Source organism: Scyliorhinus canicula, chromosome 2 (assembly GCF_902713615.1).
Source record: "Scyliorhinus canicula chromosome 2, sScyCan1.1, whole genome shotgun sequence".
In the NCBI taxonomy this organism is placed as follows: domain Eukaryota; kingdom Metazoa; phylum Chordata; class Chondrichthyes; order Carcharhiniformes; family Scyliorhinidae; genus Scyliorhinus; species Scyliorhinus canicula.
Genome location: NC_052147.1, coordinates 5,930,254 through 5,946,243, shown reverse-complemented (window position 1 = coordinate 5,946,243; position 15,990 = coordinate 5,930,254). Strand labels below are relative to the sequence as shown.

At 50.2% G+C, this 15,990-nt stretch overlaps 1 protein-coding gene across 1 annotated transcript in view; it reads right to left on the bottom strand.

Annotated features, from left to right (window-relative positions):
- The window catches only part of LOC119962494 (trichohyalin-like), a 147,259-nt gene that overhangs the window by 110,848 nt on the left and 20,421 nt on the right, over positions 1–15,990 (bottom strand). Inside the window, exons 3-5 of the mRNA XM_038790440.1 lie at positions 13,502–13,604; positions 13,216–13,449; positions 5,830–5,998 (exon numbers count right to left, since the gene is read on the bottom strand). Coding sequence (XP_038646368.1) covers positions 5,830–5,998; positions 13,216–13,449; positions 13,502–13,604 — 506 coding nt within the window. The remainder of the gene's footprint in view (positions 1–5,829; positions 5,999–13,215; positions 13,450–13,501; positions 13,605–15,990) is intronic.

Below are 15,990 nucleotides of genomic sequence, written 5' to 3'. Positions count from 1 at the left end.
TAATAGGGGAACACCCCACAGGTACCCCCTGCCCACAGGAACACCCCTCTACCAACCCCCCCACACACCTCCCCCCCACATAGACCCGCCCCACCCCCAGAAAAGGAACCCCTGTCTGGAAGCTGAATGGCAATCCAGACAGGGGCAGTGGGAAGCATTAGAGCTGTAATACCTGCCTTGCAGCTCAACATGTCTGTTCCTCAAAGGAGAGCAGCTGTGCCTGCATCTGGTTTGTATAGTTCCATTATCTGCAAGGCATTCAAATAGCTATCTAGTAGCGGTCTGTGATTAACAGCTTGTACAAACCATCTGCAACTTTGATCCATACATATCCTTACAGGCTTCCGTGGCCTAAGTGGTGAAACCCCAATAGTTGTAAACATTGACCACATCAAAGAGATGTAAGTGCATTCCAACCACTAAACTCATTGCAATCTCTCAAGCATGTGATTGCACTGCACTTACCTCTCTTTGATGTGATCAATGTTTACAAACATTAGCCGAGTGTCCGACTCTTGCTCCTAATCATATCTTTGCATGTTTATTTATGCCTTCGCCAATATCTTCCCTTTCAGATGGTTCATTGTGATAGTTGTTATCTAAATGTAAATATTATTAATTCTGAGACATGCACATGGTTTGATAGCTAGTCTACACTGAATTAGCTAGACTCAGCCAGGGCACCAGTTGGCACTGTTATAATTGAGTCTACACCGCTTGGGTTGAAAGAGGAAAGATTAGACTATTTTAGTAACTATCTAATGGCTCCAACTGCAGAGCAGATATGTCCCACCTCTCATAGTAGCCAGGCTTCTGTTTACTCAATTTGACCACAATAAGCAGTGGATGGAAAACCGAGAAGTATAGAATAAAGGCTGTCAGACACACGCTAGTACCTGTCCCAAAATTAGATCCTGACACAATTTTCCAGTAATATTAATAGTTATCAGTATCCTAAAGAAGAGTCAGGACAGTAAAATCCGAGCCTCTACAATGAGCAGATCCTGTTGTCCAATCACTTGTTCATCGTGTTCCTTACATGAGCATAGAATAACTGCAGTGCAGAAGGGCTTTTAGCCCTTTGAGTCTGCAATGACCCTTCAGAAGAGCACCCTACCTTCACTCCCCCCCCCCCCCCCCACCTATCCCCATTACCCAGTCGCCCCACCTAGCCTTTTAGACATTAAGGGGCAATTTAACAGGGGCAATCCACCTAACCTGCACATCTTTGGATGGTGGGAGGAAACCGGAGCACCCGGAGGAAACCCACGCAGACACGGGGAGGACATGCAGACTCTATTTTTTCCGGGGACCCATCTTTACCAACCGGCCAACCTTCGCGACCCACGCCGGCCAACCTTCGCGACCCACGCCGGCCAACCTTCGCGACCCACGCCGGCCAACCTTCGCGACCCACGCCGGCCAACCTGAGCGACCCACGCCGGCCAACCTGAGTGACCCACGCCGGCCGACCTTCGCGACCCACGCCGGCCGACCTTCGCGACCCACGCCGGCCAACCTGAGCGACCCACGCCGGCCAACCTGAGCGACCCACGCCGGCCAACCTGAGCGACCCACGCCGGCCAACCTGCGCGACCCACTCCGGCCGACCTGCGCGACCCATTCCGGCCGACCTGTGCGACCCACCATTTTCTCTTACCTTGTTTGCTGCTGACAAAAATGGAGGAAATGGTTTTGGGTCCCTTTGACTCTCGTACACGCTCCTCCAATGGAACCTGTTAGATGAAGGTGAAGCCTTCCTGTGTCAGAAAGTAGGTAGTCTCCATCTGTCCAAAGTTCTGCATTTTCTTCCTGTAAAATTTTATCAAATAAACCCCCCCGAACTTGTAAAAAAAAACTAAAATGAGTAAAATAAATGAAAAAAATGAATAAACCCCCCCGAACTTGTAAAAAAAATAAAATAAATGGAAAAAAATCAAAATGAAATGAATAAAATAAATGAATAAATGAATAAAAACAAAAAGCTGCAACTGTTAAAAACAATAGCGGCCGCACTGCGCATGCGTGGCCGATTATCGGCGTGCGGGCACAATGCGGCCAAATTTTTTTTTTACATGTACGTGGCCGCTTGCAGCCGGCGTTATGAAAAGCCGCCGGCTGCGCGGGGATTTGTGCGATCGGGAGCGCGGACAATGGCTCCACGACCCTCCCGACACCCACCCACGACCCACCCACGGGTCACACCCCCAACTTTGAAGAACACTGGTATGGAGGATTAAGTAATTAAGGTAGTCACATTTTAATGGGGTGCAAAAAGCTTATTGATTTGTCCATTAATAGCTGTCAATATGTTGTAAGAGGCATCTTTGTGATTGACTTCAATGTTGATGGGAAATAGTTATTGGAGATTTCTCCGTTCATGGACAGTGGCAACTCCACTTGATAAAGTCAACAATGGTCAGGAAATGTAGCATTTATCAAGTAACAATATTGACAGAGTACATCAGGCTACAAATATCACAACTCAAAGCATCTAAAGTAATTTAAAGATAACGCACACAAACTGGTTACACTGGAGCTGCCTGCCTTTTATACTCGTGCTGGGTTAACTCAGTCTGATGAGCACGGGGAAACAATCATTCCCAGCTGGATGAGTCCTGTGCAGGTTTTTATAGGTTATTACACCCTGATCCCCTTATTAATCAAGAACCTATCTATCTCTGTCTTAAAGACACTCAGTGATTTGGCCTCCACAGCCTTCTGCGGTAAAGAGTCCACAGAGTCACTACCCACTGACTGAAGAAATTCCTCCTCATCTCAGTTTTAAACGATTATCCCTTCAATCTGAGGCTGTGGCTGTGTGGGTTCTACTTTTTCTGACCAATGGGAACATCCTCTCCACGTCCACTCTATCCAACCCTCTCACAATCCTGTAAATTTCAGTAAGATCCCCCCTCATCCTTCGAAACTCCAATGAGTACAGACCCAGAGTCCTCAACCTCTCCTCATACAAACAGCTCATCATTCCAGGGATCTTCCACTTCAACCAGGGCAGCATGGTAGCACAATGGTTAGCACTGTTGCTTCACACGCCAGGGGCCCGGGTTCAATTCCCAGCTTGGGTCACTGCCTGTGCGGAGTCTGCATGTTCTTCCCGTGTGTGCGTGGGTTTCCTCCGGGTGCTCCGGTTTCCTGTCACAGTCCAAAGATGTGCGGGTTAGGTGGATTGGTCACGCTAAATTGCCCTGCACTGTCCAAACGTTAGGTGGGGTTACTGGGTTATGGGGATAGAGTGGACGAATGGGTTTAGGTAGGGTGCGCTTTCATGGGCCGGTAGACTCGATGGGCCAAATGGTCTCCTTCTCCACTGTAAATTTTATGATTCTATGAACACAATTTTCCTACACTATCCCCATCATCCTTGTCGTTTTTAACAAGTAAAAATCTATCGATCTCAGTCTAGAAATACTCTGTGACTAAGCCTCCACAGTCATCTGGGGCAGAGAATTCCAAAGATTCCCCAAACACTGAGTGAAGAAATTCCCCCTCCTCTCAGTCCTAAATGACCTCCCCCTTATTCTGAGACTGTGTTCTCTGGTTCCAAACACCCCAGTTAGAGATCAGAGGCGGCATTCTCCCCTACCCGGCGTGACGGGGGGTCCCGGCGTAGGGGAGTGGCGCCAACCACTCAGGGGTCGGGCCTCCCCAAAGGTGGGGAATTCGCCGCACCTTTGGGGGCCAGCCCCGCGCCGGGGCGGTTGGCACCAGAAGACTGGCGCAAAAAACCGGCGCCCCCGGCAGCGGGGCTGGCCGAAAGGCTTTCGCCGGTCGGCTCATGCGCTGGCAGTGCAGTGGCATGCGCGATGTGGGTTTCTCTTCCGCTTCCACCATGGCGGAGGCCGTGGCGGCCGCGGAGGAGAAAGAGTGCACCCAGGGCACTGTCCCGGAGTCTGAGCGGGGGGCCCCGATCGCGGGCCAGGCCACCGTGGGGGCACCCCCCCGGGGTCCAATCGCCCCCCGCCCCCCCCCAGGACCCCGGGGGCCCGCTCGCGCCGCTGATCCCGCCGTTCCAGAGGTGGTTTAAACCTCGGCGGCGGGAGAGGCCTCCCAGCGGCGGGACTTCGGCCCATCCGGGCCGGAGAATCACCACAGGGGCCTCTCCGATCGGAGTGGCGAGATTCCTGCCCCCGCCACTTCCCGGGTGGCGGAGAATCTCTGCCACGGCGGGGGCCGGATTTTCGGCGGCCCCAGGCGATTCTCCTACCCTGCTGGGGGTCAGAGAATTTCGCCCTAGAAGAGTCATACGAACTCGAAACTTAACTCTGGTTATTATTATTCTCCCTTGACAGATGCTGCCGGACCTGCTGAGTTTTTCCATCATTTTCTGTTTTAATTTCATGCTGGCTCCTTCTGATGTGAAGCCGGTGATTTACAGGAGCTAAGCAATCTGCAAACCTCTCTCCCAAAACAGCCATTGAACTCTAATGTCAGGCTGTGTTTATTTGCCGCAATTGGCATCTGTGGTCTAGTAAAGAGTCTGGCTCTCAGAAGCTGAATACAGTAATACAGGGTACTTGTCGTTATAAAACTGTCTCATCTGTCTTACCATGGGTAGGGACATGGGACGTGCACTCATATAAAAAATATATTTGATGGCAGCACGGTGGCGCAGTGGTTAGCACTTCCTGCTTCACGGCGCCGAGGTCCCAGGTTCAATCCCGGCTCTGGGTCACTGTCCGTGTGGAGTTTGCACATTCTCCCCGTGTCTGCGTGGGTTTCGCCCCCACAACCCAAAACATGTGCAGAGTAGGTGGATTGGCCATGCTAAATTTCCCCTTAATTGGAAATAATGAATTGGGTACTCTAAAATGTACAAAATATATATATATTTGGCAAAATGACTGGCATTATGAAGATGTTCAACAAATCCTGGCTGTTGATACAAATGTTGGGGCAAATGACTCATTATTTCACTACATTCATTCCTGCATGTCCTTCCCACACACAATCACACCTACTACACACTTTGTACTTAATTAAATTATGTTACATCTCTAACATTTTCCAGTTCCGAAAGGTAATTGATCTAAAATGTTATCCACTGTTCCTCTTGCCATGCGCTTCTGACCAGTACTGCATTTCCAGTATTTTCTGTTTTTATTACACTTGCTGGGGATCGGTTATCCCAGTTGGCGTGTTGTTTAAAATAAAGGCAACAGCACAGGTTTGATGGGGTTCATACAATCAAATAATCCCTACAGTGCAGAAAGAGGCAATTTGGCCGATCGGGTCTGCAACGACCCACTGAAAGAGCACCCCACTGGACCCAATCTCCCGCCCTATCCACATAATCCACATAATCCTACGGCCAAGCCGCCTGACCTGCACATCTTTGGACTGTGGGAGGAAACCGGAGCACCCGGAGCAAACCCACGCAGATACAGGGAGAAAGTGCAAACTCCACACAAGTAGTCACCCGAGGTCGGATTCGAACCTGGATCCCTGGGGCTGTGAGGCAGCAGTGCTAGCCACTGTGCCACCGTGCCGCCCCTGAATTGGGACTTGCCTCCTCAGCCTGTCCCTGAGAGTGGAAGACAATGACAAAAGCTGCCAGGAAAACAGCTCAGGATGAAGCATTGGGACCTGAGCCAAGGACCTGCCTTCAGACAGGGCACAGATAATGATGAAGACATTTACTGCATACTGTAATACTGCTTGATGTCTAAACAGGATGCAGAGGAGTAAAATAATTGAAGGGGACAAGTACATAAATTACTAAAAGGCACAAACCAAGAACTAGGATTAATTTCACAGCAAGATAGAAATGAAAAGCAGAGACGTTAGGTGGGATTTTACGCCTACCCCCACCCTCCCCCAGCGTGTTTTATGGTGGTGGAGGTGCCATTGATTGTAGCCAGGATTTGTTGAACATCTTCATAATGTTTGCGAAGGTGACTGTGTCCGTGAACATCTTCATATTTGGCCCTTTCCAGGCTGGAGCAGGGGACATCACCAATATCTGGTAGGTCAGTGTCCACTGTTGAATAAGGCAGGTAACTGATGTATTATACATTGCATTCTCTGTTTGCAGAGAGGCAGGAGGGGCATGCGTGTACCTTTAGCTGGATAACAGCCTTCCGAATGGTGCAGGGTGCCATTCACTGAACATAAATCACCTAGCAGGCCCTGCGCAAAGGTTGAGAAATGTACTGAAGCCTCAAAGGGTTCCACTCCCTCAGCATCCAGCTGGGCTGTAACCATACTCAGCACATCATGGTTCCCAATACTCAGTATCCAAGCAGCAGTCCAGAAGACCATAAGCCATAGGAGCAGAATTAGGCCACTCGGCCCATCGAGTCTGCTCCGCCGTTCAATCATGGCTGATATGTTTCTCATCCCCATTCTCCTGCCTTCTCCCCATAACCCCTGATCCCCTTATTAATCAAGATTGGAGGGCTGTGACTAGTGGTGTTCCGCAGGGTTCAGTGCTCGGACCTTTTGTAGTATATATAAATGATTTGGAGGAAAAGGTAACTGGTCTGATTAGTAAGTTTGCAGATGACACAAAGGTTGGTGGAATTGCGGATAGTGATGAGGACTGCCACATTTAGAGTATTGTGTGCAGTTCTGGTCACCTCATTATAGGAAGGATGTGGAAGCATTGGAGAGGGTGCAAAGGAGATTTACCAGGATGCTGCCTGGTTTGCAGGATAGGTCTTTTGAGGAAAGGTTGAGGGAACTAGGGCTTTTCTCTTTGGAGCGGAGGAGGATGAGAGGCGACTTAATAGAGGTTTATAAGATGATGAGGGGGATAGATCGAGTGGACGTTCAGAGACTATTTCCTCGGGTGGATGTAGCTGTTACAAGGGGGCATAACGGTAGCATGGTGGTTAGCATCAATGCTTCACAGCTCCAGGGTCCCATGTTCGATTCCCGGCTGGGTCACTGTCTGTGTGGAGTCTGCACGTCCTCCCTGTGTGTGCGTGGGTTTCCTCCGGGTGCTCCGGTTTCCTCCCACAGTCCAAAGATGTGCGGGTTAGGTGGATTGGCCATGCTAAATTGCCCGTAGTGTAAGGTTAATGGGGGGGTTGTTGGGTTACGGGTATACGGGTTACGTGGGTTTAAGTAGGGTGATCATTGCTCGGCACAACATCGAGGGCCGAAGGGCCTGTTCTGTGCTGTACTGTTCTATGTTCTATGTTCTATGTCAGAGGATACAGCAGGATTTAGATCATTTGGAGGCTTGGGCGTAGAGATGGCAGATAGAGTTTACCCGGACAAATGTGAGGTAATGCATTTTGGAAGGTCTAATGCAGGTAGGGAATATACAGTGAATGGTAGAACCCTCAAGAGTATTAACAGTCCGAGAGATCTAGGTGTACAGGTCCACAGGTCACTGAAAGGGGCAACACAGGTGGAGAAGGGAGTCAAGAAGACATACGGCATGCTCCCCTTCATTGGCTGGGGCATTGAGTATAAAAATTGGCAAGTCATGTTGCAGCTGTATAGAACCTTAGTTAGGCCACACTTGGAGTATAGTGTTCAATTCTGGTCGCCACACTACCAGAAGGATGTGGAGGCTTTAGAGAGGGTGCAGAAGAGATTTACCAGGATGTTGCCTGGTATGGAGGGCATTAGGTATGAGGAGCGGTTGAATAAACTCGGTTTGTTCTCACTGGAACAAAGGAGATTGAGGCGCGACCTGATAGAGGTCTACAAAATTACGAGGGGCATAGACAGAGTGGATAGTCAGAGGCTTTTCCCCAGGGTAGAGGGGTCAATTATTAGGGGGCATAGGTTTAAGGTGCGAGGGGCAAGGTTTAGAGATGTATGAGGCACGTTTTTTTACACAGAGGGTAGTGGGTGCCTGGAACTCGCTGCCGGAGGTGGTGGTGGAAGCAGGGACGATAGTGACGTTTAAGGGGCAGCTTGACAAATACATGAATAGGATGGGAATAGAGGGATACGGACCCAGGAAGTGTAAATTATTTTAGTTTAGATGGGCAGCATGGTCGGCACGGGCTTGGAGGGCCGAAGGGATTCTAAGCTAACACTCTGGTTCTCACCCCCCTGCCATATTAGTTTAAATCCTCCCGGGGGACACTAGCAAACCTCCCAGCCAGGTTATCGGTGCCCCTCCAGTTTTGATGCAACCTGTCCTTCTTGTACAGGTCCCACCTGCCCCGGAAGAGATCCCAATGGTCCAAAAATCTGAAACCCTCCCTCCTAGACCACAGGCTTAGCCACATGTTTAGCTGCACTATCCTCCTATTTCTAGCCTCACTGACACGTGACACAGGGAGTAATCCTGAGATTACAACACTAGAGGTCCTGCTTCTCAGTTTACTGCCCAACTCCCTAAACTCCTTCTGCAGGACCTCATCACTCTTCCTGCCTATGTTGTTAGTACCTATGTGTACTACGGCCTCTGGCTGTTCATCCTGCCCCTTCAGGATGTCCTGGTGTTCGTTCAGAGACATAATGCCTTCAGCCATAATGCCTTCATGCCTGGGTGGCACGGTGACACAAGTGGATGGCACTGTGGCTTCACAGCGCCAGGGTCCCAGGTTCGATTCCCCGCTGGGTCACTGTCTGTGCGGAGTCTGCACGTTCTCCCCGTGTCTGCGTGGGTTTCCTCCGGGTGCTCTGGTTTCCTCCCACAGTCCAAAGACGTGCAGGTTAGGTGAATTGGCCATGATAAATTGTCCTTACTGTCCAAAAAGATTAGAGGGGGTGATTGGGTTATAGGGATAGGATAGAAGTGAGGGCTTAAGTGGGTCGGTGCAGACTCGAGGGGCCATGGGGGCTGGATGGAGAGAATAACATGGCACTGGGGGTATGAGGGGCTATGGGTGCTGGATGGAGGGAGTAACATGGCATTGGGGGTATGAGGGGCTATGGATGCTGGATGGAGGAGTAACATGGCATTGGGGGTATGAGGGCTATGGGGGCTGGATGGAGGGAGTAACATGGCAATGGGGGTATGAGGGGCTATGGGGTCTGGATGGAGGGAGTAACATGGCATTGGGGGTATGAGGGCTATGGGGGCTGGATGGAGGGAGTAACATGGCATTGGGGGTATGAGGGCTATGGGGGCTGGATGGAGGGAGTAACATGGCATTGGGGGTATGAGGGGCTATGGGGTCTGGATGGAGGGAGTAACATGGCATTGGGGGTATGATGGCCATGGGGGCTGGATGGAGGGAGTAACATGGCATTGGGGGTATGAGGGGCTATGGGGGCTGGATGGAGGGAGTAACATGGCATTGGGGGTATGAGGGGCAATGGGGGCTGGATGGAGGGAGTAACATGGCATTGGGGGTATGAGGGCCTATGGGTGCTGGATGGAGGGAGTAACATGGCATTGGGGGTATGAGGGGCTATGGGGGCTGGATGGAGGGAGTAACATGGCATTGGGGGTATGAGGGGCTATGGGGGCTGGATGGAGGGAGTAACATGGCACTGGGGGTATGAGGGGCTATGGGGGCTGGATGGAGGGAGTAACATGGCATTGGGGGTGTGAGAAGGACCTTTTGAACTTACCTTTTAAAAGATCCCCTCATGCAGACTAGGGTTCCTGACTCCTCTGAGTGGCCTTGAACCATAATTCTGTAACAACCTGGCTGGCGTCATGAACATTATGGAGGAGTAGAACATGGCTGCAGCCACAATAGAACCTGCCAGGTTGGGAGTCCCACATGCAGACGTAAGGCAGGAGCCAGCCCTCACTCTGAAGGTACTGCCAAAAAATCACACAGCCCAGGAATGGGATTGGAATCTGCACCAATCCACCATTTTTAAAGGTCTCCTAAGTCAACCTGACTTGAAGTTATTTTCCAAAATAAACGTATCTAATTTGAATTGCCAAATACTATCAACTTCCACTGTCTCTAAGGGCAGCATGGCGGCCTAGTGGTTAGCACAACCGCCTCACGGCGCTGAGGTCCCAGGTTCGATCCCGGCTCTGGGTCACTGTCCGTGTGGAGTTTGCACATTCTCCCCGTGTCTGCGTGGGTTTCGCCCCCACAACCCAAAGATGTGCAGAGTAGGTGGATTGGCCACGCTAAACTGCCCCTTAATTGGAAAAAATAATTGGGTACTCTAAATTTATAAAAAAAAACTTCCACTGTCTCTCCATGGAGCCTGTTTCAGTTTGACCAGTCACTCACTGAACAAATTTCAAATGATGGCAAATTTTAAATCTAACCAGGATTGACTTTCAGTGAAGTGATCTGCATTTATTTCAATTTCCTGATGAATGCTCATTAGACGTGGGGCACGATCTACCATCGAGCTCTGCTCAAACGGCGGTGTGGCTGGTAGATGCCAGGAGATCCCACATCCCGGATCTACCCAGCTCGCCACGTCTTGTGGGATCTAATGAGATCTCTGAGTCGGCGCGATCTGAATCACACCCATTGTGGGTGGGATCAGTACCTGGAGAGTCTGCATGTTGGAGTGAGGTGGCTGGTCCCATTCTCCAGCCTCCCGGATTGCCTTGATCCACTACAGTTCGCCTACCGCTGCAACAGGTCCACAGCAGACACCATCTCCATGGCCCTGCACTCTACCCTGGAACACCTAGATCACAAAGACACCTATGTCATGCTCCTATTTATCTACTACAGCTCAGCCTTCAACACCATCATTCCTACGAAACTCATCTCCAAACTCCGTGGCCTTGGCCTCGGCTCCTCCCTCTGCGACTGGATCCTGAACTTTCTAACCCACAGGTCACAATCAGTAAGGATTGGCAACAACACCACCTCCACAATCATCCTCAACACAGGTGCCCCACAAGGCTGTGTCCTCAGCCCCCTACTATACTCCTTGTACACCTATGACTGTGTGGCCAAATTCCCCTCCAACTCGATTTTCAAATTTGCTGATGACACCACCGTAGTGGGTCGGATTTCAAACAATGACGAGACAGAGTACAGGAATGAGATAGAGAATCTGGTGAACTGGTGCGACGACAATAACCTCTCCCTCAATGTCAACAAAATGAAGGAGATTGTCATCGACTTTAGGAAGCGTAGTGGAGAACATGCCCCTGACTACATCAATGCGAACGAAGTAGAAAGGGTTGAGAGCTTCAAGTTTTTAGGTGTATAGATCACCAACAGCCTGTCCTGGTCCCCCCATGCCGATACTATAGTTAAGAAAGCCCACCAACGACTCTACTTTCTCAGAAGACTGAGGAAATTTGGCATGTCAGCTATGGCCCTCACCAAATTCTACAGATGCACCATAGAAAGCATTCTTTCTGGTTGTATCACAGCTTGGTATGGAGCCTGCTCTGCCCAAGACCGCAGGAAACTACAAAAGGTCATGAATGTAGCCCAGTCCATCAGGCAAACCAGCCTCCCATCCATTGACTCTGTCTATAATTCCCGCTGCCTCGGAAAGGCAGCCAGCATAATTAAGGACCCCACGCACCCCGGACATACTCTCTTCCACCTTCTTCCGTCAGGAAAACGATACCAAAGTTTGAGGTCACGTCCCAACCGATTCAAGAACAGCTTCTTCCCTACTGCCATCAGACTTTTGAATGGACCTACCTCGTATTAAGTTGAACTTTTCTCTACACCTTGCTATGATTGTAACATTATATTCCGCAGTCTCTCCTTCCTTCCCTGTGTACGGTATGCATTGTTTGTACAGCATGCAAGAAACAATACTTTTCACTGTATACTAATACATGTGACAATAATAAATCAAATCAAATCAAAATCATTCTAATATGCACTCGCCCGATCTACCGAGGCCCTGGGATCTCACCCCTTCGCCTCAGGCAAGTGCTGCTCAGTGCTGGTCTCCACAGATGGGGAGCAGCAGGAATGGCACTTGGGGGGATCGCGCAGGGGATCGGAGACACCCATGTTGTTTCCCTCTGGGTAGTGTGGCTCTCTGGCATTGCTGGTGCCACATGGGCAGCTCAGCACTGCCAACCTGATACTCTGGTGGTGCCAGGTGGCACTGTCAGCTGCCAGGGGCACTGCCAGGGTGCCTTGCTGTTATTTTTCCCGCACTGGGAATTGGACCTGGGGTGTTCTGCCCATAGGAGGTGGGGTGGCAGGGAGCCTGAGGACCACCTTGTAGGTGGGTTTGGGGGCCACGTTGGGGTGCGGGGGGGGGGGGGGGGGGGGTTAAGCAATTGGGACGCCATTACCTCTTCCTGCACTGGGGAGCTCTGCTCGTTGGAAACAGGACTAAGTGTGGCCTTGGCCGGGCAGTCTCACTGAGGCCCTGATTGTAACAAAGTCCCAACACATGGGGCGCGATTCTCCCAACGGGAGACTGAGTGCCAACGCCGGAGTGAAACTCGGAGTGTTTCACTCCGGCGTCGGAGGCCGCTCCTCGCCCCCTATTCCCCCCCCCTCCCCCGGGGGGCTAGGAATGGCGGCGCGTGAATCTGCGCTGGGAATGACGTGGCCGGCGGCGCCTAAGTAACGTCAGCCGCGCATGCGCAGGTTGACCAGCTCCAACCCGCGCATGCGCGGTTGCCGTCTTCCCCTCCGCTGCCCGCAAGACACGGCGGCTTGACCTTGCGGGGCGGCGGAGGGAAAAGAGTGCGTCGTTTACAGGCGCCGGCCCGACGATCGGTGGGCACCGATCGCGGGCCAGACATCTGCTGAGCACGGCCGTGGTGCTCGATCCACCCTCCGCCCCCCACAGGCCCCACATGCAGCGGTCGCGCGCCATGTTCACACCGGCAGCGACCAGGTGTGGTTGGCGCCGGCGTGAACCTGTCGGGTTCGGCAGGCCGCTCGGCCCATCCGGGCCGGAGAATCGCCGGTCGCTGTGAGAAACGGCGAGCGGCGATTCTCCGAGCGGCCTGTCGAAAAACGTGACACGCCATTTTTGGGGGGGGTGGGAGAATCGCGGGGGTGCCAGGGCGGTGTGGCGTGATTCGCCCGGCCCTCCCGCGATTCTCCCACCCGGCGTGGGATGCGGAGAAGCGCGCCCATAGTGTGGTGTTTCTCAGTACTGCGAGTGCCTGAAACACCTGACTAGGGGCAGCACGGTAGCATTGTGGTTACAAGGGCCGGTGCAGACTCGATGGGCCGAATGGCCTCCTTCTGCACTGTAAATTCTATGAATCTATGACTAAAAGTGCTTGTCACGGTTAGATTGCGCTCGTGGTAACAGAAGACAGGACGTGTTTGTTGTGCTGCCTGTGTAATGAATAGGAAGGAACAGGATATGTCTATTGAAATGTGTCAGAAGGAGATCCTGAAGGAATGACTGTACCTGCTGTCAGGTACAGAGATCCTGAAGGAATGACTGTACCTGCTGTCAGGTACAGAGATCCTGAAGGAATGACTGTACCTGCTGTCAGGTACAGAGATCCTGAAGGAATGACTGTACCTGCTGTCAGGTACAGAGATCCTGAAGGAATGACTGTACCTGCTGTCAGGTACAGAGATCCTGAAGGAATGACTGTACCTGCTGTCAGGTACAGAGATCCTGAAGGAATGACTGTACCTGCAGTGGACACAGGAATAATTATTATTTAACCAGCTCTGCTTTTATGTACCTGGCAGCTGGCTAAATGGGTTTTTGCAAGTGAACACCTCCTCAGTTGCGGGATCACCTAGCTGCATGCTGAGATAACCACCTTCCTCTTCCTTATCAGGAGTCTGTTTCACATGGTAAAGTTTTTAAAAAATTAATTTTAGAGTACCCAATTCATTTTTCCAATTAAGGGGCAATTTAGCGGAGCCAATCCATCTACCATCTTTGGGTTGTGGGGGTGAAACTCACGCAGAGGCAGAATGTGCCATTTCCACACGGACAGTGACCCAGATCCAGGATCGAACCTGGGACCTCGGCGCCGTGAGGAAACAGGGCTAACCCACTGCTCCACCGTGCTGCTCTTCAGATGGTAAAGTTGTGCAGCATTCAGTGTACAATTATATGAGAAATCCCGGCTGTGCTGTAATAATATGCTCTTGCAGGTCGGTGCAAACACCTCAAGTGAACTTTGTGTCATGTGAGAGTACCTTTAAGAAGTGGATGTTTAAGCAACGTACCTTTAAGAAATGGAGCAGCTCATATTAATGAAGTGATGTCAGAGGGTGGGGGGAGCTGAGCTGAGCTCACTTCTGCTTTTGGTTTCAGGTTTGAGGAGAAAGCCAGGAGTGTTTGTGTGTTTTGCAAAAAAGCTGCAAGAAGAAAACACAGAACTGGTCTGTTGATGTCTGAAAATCCAAAGACTATAAATATATTGAATGTAACCTCATGTCGGTTGTTAAAGGGGAAGTATTTTGGAGGTTTGAAGGGACATTTTGAGGGATTATTTAGTGTTGTATTATTTTCGGGGTTATCTTTGAAGTGAGGGGTGTTAAGTGATCCAATGTTTATTTAAAAGGTTAAGTTGAATTCATGGAATAAACATTGTTTTGTGTTAAATTACCCACGTGTCCATAATTGTAATGCCACACCTGGAGACCAAGCCGTGTGCTTCAAAAGCAACAATACATTAAAGGGAGAGGTTGGTTGAACTCCATGATACATTTTGGGGTTCTGAAAATGCCGCTCCCATAACATTTGACAAAGAGTCATTCAGACTTGAAATCTCAGCTCCCTCCTCTTTCCACAGACACTGCTAAACCTGCTGAAGTTGTCCAGGATTTCCTGTTTTTGTTTCATGTTCCAGCATCCGCAGTAATTTGCTTTTATCAAGTGGGCCGTGTGTGCCCCAATAAGAACATAAGAACATAAGAACATAAGAACTAGGAGCAGGAGTAGGCCATCTGGCCCCTCGAGCCTGCTCCGCCATTCAATTAGATCATGGCTGATCTTTTGTGGACTCAGCTCCACTTTCCGGCCCGAACACCATAACCCTTAATCCCTTTATTCTTCAAAAAACTATCTATTTTTACCTTAGATGGGCAAGGAATTCCATAGATTCACAACCCTTTGGGTGAAGAAGTTCCTCCTAAACTCAGTTCTAAATCTACTTCCCCTTATTTTGAGGCTATGCCCCCTAGTTCTGCTGTCACCCGCCAGTGGAAACAACCTGCCCGCATCTATCCTATCTATTCCCTTCATAATTTTAAATGTTTCTATAAGATCCCCCCTCATCCTTCTAAATTCCAACGAGTACAGTCCCAGTCTACTCAACCTCTCCTCATAATCCAACCCCTTCAGCTCTGGGATTAACCTAGTGAATCTCCTCTGCACACCTTCCAGCGCCAGTACGTCCTTTCTCAAGTAAGGAGACCAAAACTGAACACAATACTCCAGGTGTGGCCGCACTAACACCTTATACAATTGCAACATAACCTCCCTAGTCTTAAACTCCATCCCTCTAGCAATGAAGGACAAAATTCCATTTGCCTTCTTAATCACCTGTTGCACTTGTAAACCAACCTTCTGTGACTCATGCACTAGCACACCCAAGTCTCTCTGAACTACACCCAAGTCTCTCTGAACTTTATTATGCTTGTGTCCCTTTCTGTTTCATTATATATCTGCCCAAGGAGTGCAGACATTCTGCCGAGTCTAGCCAACAAGACACTGGGCAGGACAGCTCCCCTGCTGGAATTACTCCTAGATTCCACCCACTTTTCGGGTCCCCAAGCGAAGAGCCACCTTGCCCTGATCAGAATTCCAGTGGCTGTCCCTCGTCTTGTCTCTCCATCCTTTTCTCTATTTGTTTCACCCACCCACCTCCCAGACTTCATTATGAATTTCTCATTTCATCTGTTTCTCTCTGCCCCAGTCCTCACCCCTGAGGCATAACAATCAGTGGTAGGTTCCCGTCTCTCATAAAATTACATTTCAAGGCAAAATAATAACATTATGTAAAGTCTCCTCATTTTATGCAATTAAACAGATGATGGAAGGGTTGCTAATCAGCCTTTCTTCCAGCCTGAGGGAGGGAAGCTATCACAAGGACTGTGAACATCCGAACCCCTGACCACCCTCGAGGCTTGTAATAATAAGCATGACAGCCACCGTCAGTACAAATTAGGCTGATGCTTCCACAGGTAACAAATGCTTCCGAAATATTCCCTGCAG